A 9975-nucleotide genomic window follows, 5' to 3' on the forward strand; every position below is an offset into this window, starting at 1 on the left:
GAAACAATGCCGTGCTTACACTGAGAAATGATATATAATGAGTAAAAATGTCAAACATTAGCAAATGCTCTGACAAAATAATCAATTACTTAACTGCAGATGAGAAAAGCAGGCTATTCATTTTTTAATTAATTTTATTTACTGAAATTTTACAAATGTTTACTTGAAATGAGAATTTGCCCAATTTTGCGGCACACAATAAGAAAAATAAACACGCCCCAAGAAAGAACTTCAGTAAAACAAAGCAAAGAAATTCAAAATAAACTTGAACCATTAATAAAAGTCGAACAAAAATAAATTCAGTCTGCACCTTTCTACACAATTCTGGCAATTGGAGTTTTCAATTGTAACCAACAAATCAAGAAGTTTTGCACAAGATTAATGGGAATGATGGAACTGCTTTTTTAATTTCAAAATATTGCTGAACTGAGGTTTCAAGCTTGAGGAGCCAATTATTAGAATGGACTTCAAATGCTCATCAGATAAATTTGCTCGATATTTGGACTTGACATACTTCATTTTTGAAAATGTTTGTTCACACAGGTACGTTGTACCAAAAACTGATACAAATCCACAAGCAAATTGCTTCAAATTTGGAAACTGCTCAGGCTGCAAAGATTTATAAAATTGGATCAGATTTCCTTCTTTATACTTGTCTTTCAGCATGTCATCTGATTGGAGATCAATAATTTCCATTTGAAACTGACTTGGGAGTGTTTCAACATTGCAGCCAAATGGATTTTGAAACAGCTTTATTTCATCTGTGTTTCCATCAAGATCAGAAAATCGTTCTTGAAATTGTTTTTGCAAGTCCTTAGTGATTTCTGTTGCAAATGAAGAAGGAAATTCTGCTTCACTTTCTACATGAAATTTTTCACAACATGGAAAATGAACCAAGTTATGAACTTTCAGCTGTCCTTGAAATAGCATCAGTTTTGCCCTGAATGCCTTGACATGCGCGAATAGATCACAAATCAAATTTGTTTCACCTTGCAACTTCAGATTCAATTGATTCATATGGCCTGTCACGTCTGCAAAAAATGCCAATTTCCAAAGCCAGTCAGTGTTTGATAAAAGTGGTTTGGGTCGATTCTTCTCTGTGAGAAAGGAATCAATTTCCTCTCTGAGCTGAAAGAACCGTGATAGAACCTTTCCACAACTAAGCCATCGAACTGCTGTATAATAAGGCAAGTCACCGAACTCAGAATCAGTTTCTTTCAGAAAATCACGAAACTGGCCATGATTAAGCCCGTGAGATCGAATGAAATTCACTGTTGAAACAACAGGTTTCAGAACGCAAGACGTATCCACATATTTTCCGCACAATGCTTGTTGATGGATAATGCAATGCAGAAACATGGGCTTTGAGAATCCACTAACCTCACAAACTTTTGTGATTTGTCCAGCCAAACCTTTCTTCACCCCAGACATGTTCTTTCCTCCATCAATTGTCACGCATTGCAGTTTATTCCACTCCAGGTTATATTCTAACACAGTTTTTTGCAATTCTTTGAAGATGTCTTCTCCAGTTACTGTGCTGTGCATGCTATGCACTGATGCTAATTCTTGTGTCACATTAAATTCATTGTCGACGCTACGGATGAATACTAGGAGTAGTGATGTGTTTCACACATCAGTCGATTCATCAAGTGCGAGAGAATACAACTGAAAATTTCTTACTTTGTCTGCAATTTGATGAAATCTATTGCTTCCTATATAAGCTCAATTCTACGAGCAACAATATTTGGCGCAAGACTGATGATTTTGAATAGATTTGCTTTTTCTGGGCATAACTCTTCCACTGCTTCCATTATACACTCTTTGATGAGATCTCCATCGGTGAATGGCTTTCCTCTTTTAGCCAACACATAAGCTAGTTTGTAACTGGCCCTGGTTAAAGCTTCATTTTCAGTTATCTTCTGTAAAAAAAGCTTGTTGGGAAAGCAACCTGCGTTGCATTGATTCAAATTTTTCCGAACGCTGTGTTCCTGTGAATTGGGAATAACTTGGTTCATGTTTGGTCTCATAATGCCAACGTACGTTGTACTCCTTCAAAACTGCAACAGTTTCATTGCATATGACACACAAGGCTTTATCACCTGCTTGTACAAAGAAGTCCTTTACACCCCATTCTTCATTAAACAGTCGGCATTCACTGTCCACTTTTCTTTTTTCCTTCCATAACTGAATTGGTCTGAATTGCCGCCATCATTGTCATTGTTCTCACTCATTTCAGACAGATGGAGCTTACGGATTGGATAAAGCAGTTGTCACTCAGTCAATGTAGAGTGGCAATTGGATAACAGATGTCTTAATTGCTGATTCGTTTAATGAACTGTCAGTCAGGACGGCAGCTCTGATTGGACAATAGGCCAGTAAAGAGGGCGGGGATTCCGATGGGTCCATCAGACACCGCGTGGAGCAGCAGCAAATGTCCAGCCTGTGGCTTCCGTCCCCGCGCCTGGATGCTGAGTCAGCAGCGGGGTTCTGGACGCGGGAGTGTTTTCGGCAGCAGGAATCCCATCCCACCCCACTGACTGCAGGCCAGATGTAGCCCGCTGGCGGGCTGGATGTGGCCCGCGGGCCGTAGTTTGGAGACCCCTGTCCTAGAAGGATTAGATGACACCAAGCACAACCTATGTTGGATAGATTTTTTTTTTCTCTCCCCCCCCCCCCCCCCCCACCCCTCTGCTGTTTATTTGAAAAGCCTGTAGTAAAAATCTGGTTAATTAAATAACTGACCAGGATTCATTTGACTACTTTTGAATTTGGAACAAATGTAGAAGTGAATGTAAATGAAAATATTAGATTGTATTTTAAAACTTCCTGTAATTTGTTCCCAGATATCAAAACTTTCTTTACATCCGATTGATAAACCAACAGACGAACTTCCAGAATTGAGTGAGGAAGAACTTCTAGAATTCAAAAATCCAGATGTGATAAATAATCAGATTGCATTACTAGAAGCTAAATGTCTGGAAATGAAGCCAAACTTGGGTTCCATTGCAGAATATAAAAAGAAAGTAAGTTTTAGGTTGCATTGCAGTGATTTCTTCTTCATTGGTTAGATTTGAACTGTTCTTGTATTGGACCTATAGACATTCATATGCAATGTTATAATTGTGTGCAGGAAGAACTATACCTACGCCGTGTAGCAGAGCTGGATGAAATCACTAATGAGCGGGATAAGTTTAGACGTGCCTTTGAAGATTTAAGAAAACAACGCCTTAATGAATTCATGGCTGGGTTTAATATGATCACCAATAAGCTGAAGGAGAATTACCAAATGCTTACACTGGGTGGAGATGCTGAGCTGGAATTGGTGGACAGTCTGGATCCTTTCTCTGAAGGAATTATGTTCAGGTTGGGAAACTGATTTTCTCCGAACAAAATGTGTGTAGATTACACATCTGCATTGTGCAGCCAAATGTTACCTGAAATTTGAAAACACATACCTTTTATTCTCTTCCTCTCACCCTTGCCCAGAGAAAATTGCTCACGAGGCTGACAGATTAGATAGATGCATTATCCTGTGATTTTATTTAAAGCAGGACCTTTAGTCAAAAGAAAGATTTATTCTTATTCTGTTGTCATTAAGCTAACCTATCTGAATTGTAACTGTTAGACTATCAATAAGCACTTGCTCTGCTCGCTGATCTTTCTGTGCTATTGAGCAGAATAGAGCTGCATACTGACTGTCTGCCTGAGTGGATACTTTGGCAACCAACAGGAAATTTCCTTCGGTGGAAGACGGACAGATAGAAGTGGGTATTGTAATTTTAGAACAAGTTGCTGACTAAAATTAAAATGTCAGCGAGTTGAACTAATTCTAAAAGGTGAAAATTGTGGTATCTGTCACATCTAAGATTCTTAAATCTTGCTTTAAATAAAACCAGTGGGGGAGGGGGAGTTGCAGCCGTGAGATACAAAACAGTTGGTGATTTTTTTAACCATTTCCCACATACCTGCCCTTGACCTGAGCAATTTTAGCGACATCAAATCACTTTATTGAAGCCAGACAGTATAAAAATAAATTACTATATGCTAATAAAGCCCAATTGGTTAGGATTTGAGAAACAAAATGCTTTATATAGCTGTTTTAATTTTTAAATGATAATGTAAACTATCTTTTCTAGTGTACGTCCACCAAAGAAAAGCTGGAAAAAAATTTTCAACATTTCTGGTGGCGAGAAGACTCTCAGTTCTCTGGCTCTTGTTTTTGCACTTCACCATTACAAGCCTACTCCTTTGTACTTTATGGATGAAATTGACGCGGCTCTGGATTTTAGAAATGTTTCAATTGTTGCTCATTATATCTATGTAAGTATACAGTCTGTGTTTCTGTAAAAGAATAAATGTATATGATATGAACACTGAAAAATTCATAACCAGTAAGAGTTAATAGTTAAAGATACTACGGGTTAAGTGAGAACTTCAGAAATGGTCTCTCAAGCCTTCTCAGCTTTTTCAGTAACAAATTGTACTATAACTGAAATTACATGGTAAATTTGATATGTTTTGTATTTGAGGTTGCTTAAAATAATCACTGAACTTTTGTTAATTGTCAGTATAATATAATACAAATGTAACAATGTTGTCTGTACTATGTTGCGTTTTTAAAATACTCTCCATTTATTAATGAACATGGTTGGGGAAGGAAGAAGAACCACTTCAGTACCTGAGGTATAGGTACATCTATAATGCTGTTGGGATGGGAGTTCCAGGATTAATACCCAGTGAATGTGAAGGAAGGGCAATATATTTCCAAGTCAGGATGGTGAGTGACTTGGAAGGAAACATCCAAATGGTGGTGTTACCAGGTATCTGCTGCCCTTGCCCTCCTAGATGGTCGGAGTCATGGGTTTGGAAGGTGATGTCTAAGGAGCCTTGGTGAGCTGCCGTGCATCTTGTAGATGATATACACAGCTGCCACTGTTTGTTGGTGGCGGGATTGAATAATTGTGGAAGGGGTACCTTTGTCCTGGATGGTGTTGAGCTTTGAGTGTTGTTGTAGCTGCACTCAATGAGGCAAGTGAGGAGTATTCCATCACACTCCTAGCTCGTGCCTTGTAGATGACTTTGGGGGATTGGGAAGTGAGTTACTTGCCTCTGACCTGATCTTGTAGCCACAGTATTTACATCACTAGTCCAGTTTAGTTTCTTGTCAATGGTAACCCCTAGGTGTTTTTTTTAAATTCATTCGTGGGACTTGGGTGTCATTGGCTGGCCAGCATTTGTTGCCCATCCCTAGTTGCTCTTGAGATGGTGATGGTAAGGTGCCTTCTTGAAGCACTGAGTGGCTTGCTAGGCCATTTCAGAGGGCATTTGAGAGTCAACTACATTGCTGTGGCTCTGGAGTCATATGTAGGCCAGACCAGGTAAGGATGGCAGAATTCCTTCCCTAAAGGCCATTAATGAACCAGGTGGGTTTTTCTGACAATTGACAATGGTTTCAGTAAGTTTTTAATTCCAGATATATTTTATTGAATTCAAATTCCACCATCTGCCGTGGCGGGATTTGAACCTGGGTCCCCAGAACATTAGCTGAGTTTCTGGATTAATAGTCTAATGATAATACCACTCGGCCATTTCCTTCCTCATAGTGGGGAATTCAGCAATGGTGGGGCGATGGTTCGATCCTTTCTTGTTGGAGATGGTCAGTGTGTGGTGTGAATGTTACTTGCCACTTATCAACCCAACTTCTGACCTTATGATGGAAAAAAGATCATTGATGAAGCAGCTGAAGATGGTTGTCACTTGGATACCACCCTGAGGAACTCCTGCAATGATGTCCTGGAACTGAGATGTTTGGCCTCCAATCACCATTACCAACTTCCTTTGTGCCAGGCCGGATATGGCTCCAACCATCTCACTTTACTGACGATCAAGAGTAGACTAATGGGGCAGTAATTGGAGTTCCCAGAGGAAACCCGCTCAGACATGGAGAGAACTTGCAAACTTCACACAGACAAAGACTGGAATCAAACCTGGGCCCCTGGCGGTGTGAGGCAGCAGTGCCTCCATGGAACAGGTTGACTAGGGGTGTGGAATGTTCTGGGACACAAATCCTCAGTACTATTACTGGAATGTTGTCAGTTTGCAGTATCCAGTACCTTCAGCTGTTTCTTGATATCCCGTGGAGTGAATTGAATTCTGATGTTGGAGCACTTCAAAGGAGGCAGAGACAGATCATCTGCTCCGCACTTCTGGCTGAAAATTGTTGCGAATGCTTCCTGTGCACAGATGTGCTGGTGTTCCCCGTCATTGAAAATGGGGATATTTATGGAGGCTCATCTTCCACCAGTGAGTTGTTTAATTGTCCGCCACCATTCATGACTGGATACGGCAGGACTGCAGAGCTGATCTGTTGCTTGTGGAATCTGTCCATCACTTGCTGCTTATGCTGTTTGGCACGCAAGTGGTATAGCTTCACCAAGTTGACACTTCATTTTGAGATATGCCTAGTGTTGCTCCTGGCATGCCCTCCTGCATTCTCCATTGAAGCAGGATTGATCCCCTGGCCTGGTGGGTTGAGTGGGGAATGTGCCAGGCCGTGAAATTGTGGTAGAGTACAATTCTGCTGATGGCCCACAGCACCTCATGGAGGCTTAGATCTGTTTGCAGTCATTTAGCATGATGGTAGTGCCACACAACATGATGAAAGGTATCTTCATTGTGAAGGCTGGACTTTTGTCACCACAAGGACTGTTGTGCGATGGTCACTCCTACTGATGCTGTCATGGACAAATGCATTTACAGCAGACAGGTGAGGATGAGGTCAAGTATGTTTTTCCCTCACCACTTGCTGCAGACTTGGCCAGCTCAGTCTGTGGTGGACGTGCCGGAGTACATTCTGCACTCTTGCCACCTCTGCTTCTTCCAAGTGATGTTCAGCATGGAGGAGTACTAATTCATAAGCTGAGGGGGACAGGACGACTATATACCACAGTGCCACCAGCTCTGCAGTGGATCATTATCTGTAAGGGCATTTAAAAATCAACCACACTGCTGTGGGTTACATGGAAGTCATGATGTGGAGATGCCGGCATTGGACTGGGGTGAACACAGTAAGAGTTTTAACAACACCAGGTTAAAGTCCAACAGGTTTATTTGGTAGCAAATACCATTAGCTTTCGAAGCGCTGGTCCTTCGTCAGATGGAGTGGAAATTTCCACTCCATCTGACAAAGGAGCAGCGCTCCGAAAGCTAATGGTATTTGCTACCAAATAAACCTGTTGGACTTTAACCTGGTGTTGTTAAAACTCTTACTCTGGTTACATGGAAGCCAGCCAGACAAGATAAGGATGGCAGGTAAATCAGATGGGATTTTACAACAATCATGGTCATCATTAGACTTTTAATTCTATATGTTTTATTGAATTGAAGTTCCACCATCTGTAAGGGTGGGATTCAAATCCAGGCCCCCAGAGCACTACCTTGAGGGCAGCACGGTGGCACAGTGGTTAGCACTGCTGCCTCACACCACCAGGGACCCGGGTTCGATTCACAGCTTGGGTCACTGTCTGTGCTGAATCTGCATGTTCTCCCCGTGTCTGTGTGGCTTTCCTCCGGGTGTTCCAGTTTCCTCCCACAGTCCGAAGGACATGCTGGTTAAGTGCGTTGGCCATGCTAAATTCTCTGTGTACCTGAACAGGTGCCGGAGTGTGGTGACTAGAGGATTTTCACAGTAACTTCATCGTTGTGTTAATGTAAGCCTACTTGTGACACTAATAAATAAACTAAATTGGGTCCCTGGATTACTAGTCCAGTGACAACACCATTGTACCACTGCCTCCTCTCTGTTATGTAAATAAATAATTGACACCCAAAGGAAACGGTAAAACAATTAATTTAGTAATCCATCTATATCTATGTCCGTATCAGACAGGACAGTAACCACTGCAGTTGACTTTCAGATTCACCATTGACACAAACTGTGTAAGAGTGCCCAAATTGTAAAGTAAAGCCAATTGATATATTAATAGACCTTTTTTAAAGTAATCCAAAAAATAATTGAAACCTCAGTGAAGAGGTGATGATGCGCGCTGTTTAGTGTCAAGTGCAGACATAGTTGGGTTTATTCAAGTTGCATTAGGAAACTGGTGAAAAAGCTGTTCTATTTAAATTCAGCCAAATTAACGAGATCAGTTTCTTGCCTGCTGCATGTGCCTTCTAAAATGCTTTCAAGCAGCTATGGTTCCAAGACTATGGACAACAGTGTTAACCTTGATCAGTGCCAACAATGGGCAGCCTTAAGTTAGCACATGTTGGCAATATTGCTCAGTTAAAAGCTTTTGGAAAATGGAAGAATCCAGATTATGCAAGCAGGAAACACAGGCAGCATCTCTGCACGATGTTGAGTAGAAGGAATTTAAATCATTTTTTATTTTCCCAAACTGTAGCTTTATTTGTTGTAATTTATGCAGTGCGGGAGGAAACCATTGTGAAACATCTAGGCTTCGGTGTAGTCTCTTTGCAGAATCCATTCCTGAATCGGCAGTATGCCACCTTCAGGTGCTGCATGCGGCCTGTACCCGTTGTGTTTCTCCTTTTGACTTTAGTGCTCCAGTTATACTTCCTCTTGGCAGGGTAGGCACATTTACAGCAGGTTGATTTCTGCAGGTAATTTCTTTGGCCCCACATTGCCAGCAAAGAGAGTGGGTCTTGTTCCGCCTCGTGCCAAATTATAATGTTTCCTTCTTCAATGTCACTGAGCGCTCTAATGGAAGCATCAGTTACTAATGGAGTATGGTCCTGTTTTAATGATGTCCTTCACTGATTGAAGTTCACTACAACAGAATTGGCATTTTGGGGTCATTTGCATTAATTCAGGTGATTAGCTAACCATCCTCATTTATTAAATAAAAGGAAATTATTGCGATGCTGGAATCTGAAACCTAAAGAGAAAATGCTGGAAAATCTCAGCAGGTCTGGCAGCATCTGTAAGGAGAGAAAAAAGCTAATGTTTTGAGTCCAGATGACCCTTTGTCAAAGCTTTGTCAAACCCATCCTCACTTATTGATGGAACCTGAAGTGGTAGACCATCTACTTGAGATAAAGCTGTAAGTTAATGTACAAATTAGTTCTAGTTTAGTCAGTAGTAGAAAACGTATCTCTAATCATAGGCTACAGAGTTAAAGCTGATTAAATGCTGGTGTGATTCTCGTGTACACAATTGTCAGTGCCTTTGTCATCCTGCTCTTCTCTCTGGGGTTTGACTAAATAGTGTATCCTTAACAGGAGACAAGGCAAACAAACCATTTGAATGGATCTCAATTGTTTGTTGCTTGTCAGACAACTGGCTGACAGAAAGTAGGTGTAATTTATGCACAAGTTTCAACAAATGTCTGTCTTGATGGAGTTTCCTGTTTCTTTCCTTAGGAACAGACCAAGAATGCTCAATTCATCATCATTTCTTTGAGGAATAATATGTTTGAAATTGCTGATAGGCTGGTTGGAATCTACAAGACCCACAATACAACAAAGAGCGTTGCGACCAATCCTAAAATCATCAGTCTTCAAGCACTTCCTGAAGTAATCAGTACAGCCTGAGTCCAGTTGATAGAAATGCCATCAAGTTTTTAATAGACTGATAATTCTTTTAAATAAATCTTTTTTTATTCTTCTGACCCTTTTATGCTGCTGTCTTTCTGGGAGTTCATCACAACATAAAGTGATAGTGTGAACCTTGAGTGTGGAACCTCTTTCAATATTGCTCCTTATGCATAATCCAAATATTAGCAAATTCTTTAAGTTTAGATACTGTATATATTTTGTATGTGAGCAAAATAAAGTGTTTTAATATACTATTAGATAGCTGAATACTTTTATATTAAAAATCATTGTCAAAACATTTCACTCTATAGTTGTCAATTTTGAGTTTTCACCTACGAATGATTGATTGCCAAAAAGGCAAACAGTAGTTATATCATCTTCACCAATGACTGAAAAATTCAGCCAGCTTTTGGGGAGGTG

General features: G+C 40.5%; 1 protein-coding gene and 1 pseudogene across 1 annotated transcript in view; one reads left to right on the forward strand and one right to left on the reverse strand.

The window, feature by feature from the left end:
* Positions 1 to 9812, forward strand: part of smc4 (structural maintenance of chromosomes 4) — a 67122-nt gene extending 57310 nt beyond the window's left edge. Inside the window, exons 21-24 of the mRNA XM_078209019.1 lie at positions 2844 to 3023; positions 3131 to 3363; positions 4137 to 4320; positions 9382 to 9812. Coding sequence (XP_078065145.1) covers positions 2844 to 3023; positions 3131 to 3363; positions 4137 to 4320; positions 9382 to 9552 — 768 coding nt within the window. The 3' untranslated portion in view covers positions 9553 to 9812. The remainder of the gene's footprint in view (positions 1 to 2843; positions 3024 to 3130; positions 3364 to 4136; positions 4321 to 9381) is intronic.
* LOC144485488 (large ribosomal subunit protein eL37-like) lies at positions 8311 to 8732 on the reverse strand (annotated as a pseudogene).
* Positions 9813 to 9975: the final 163 nt, after the last annotated feature.

The sequence above is a fragment of the Mustelus asterias genome, chromosome 3, assembly GCF_964213995.1.
Source record: "Mustelus asterias chromosome 3, sMusAst1.hap1.1, whole genome shotgun sequence".
Lineage (NCBI taxonomy): Eukaryota > Metazoa > Chordata > Chondrichthyes > Carcharhiniformes > Triakidae > Mustelus > Mustelus asterias.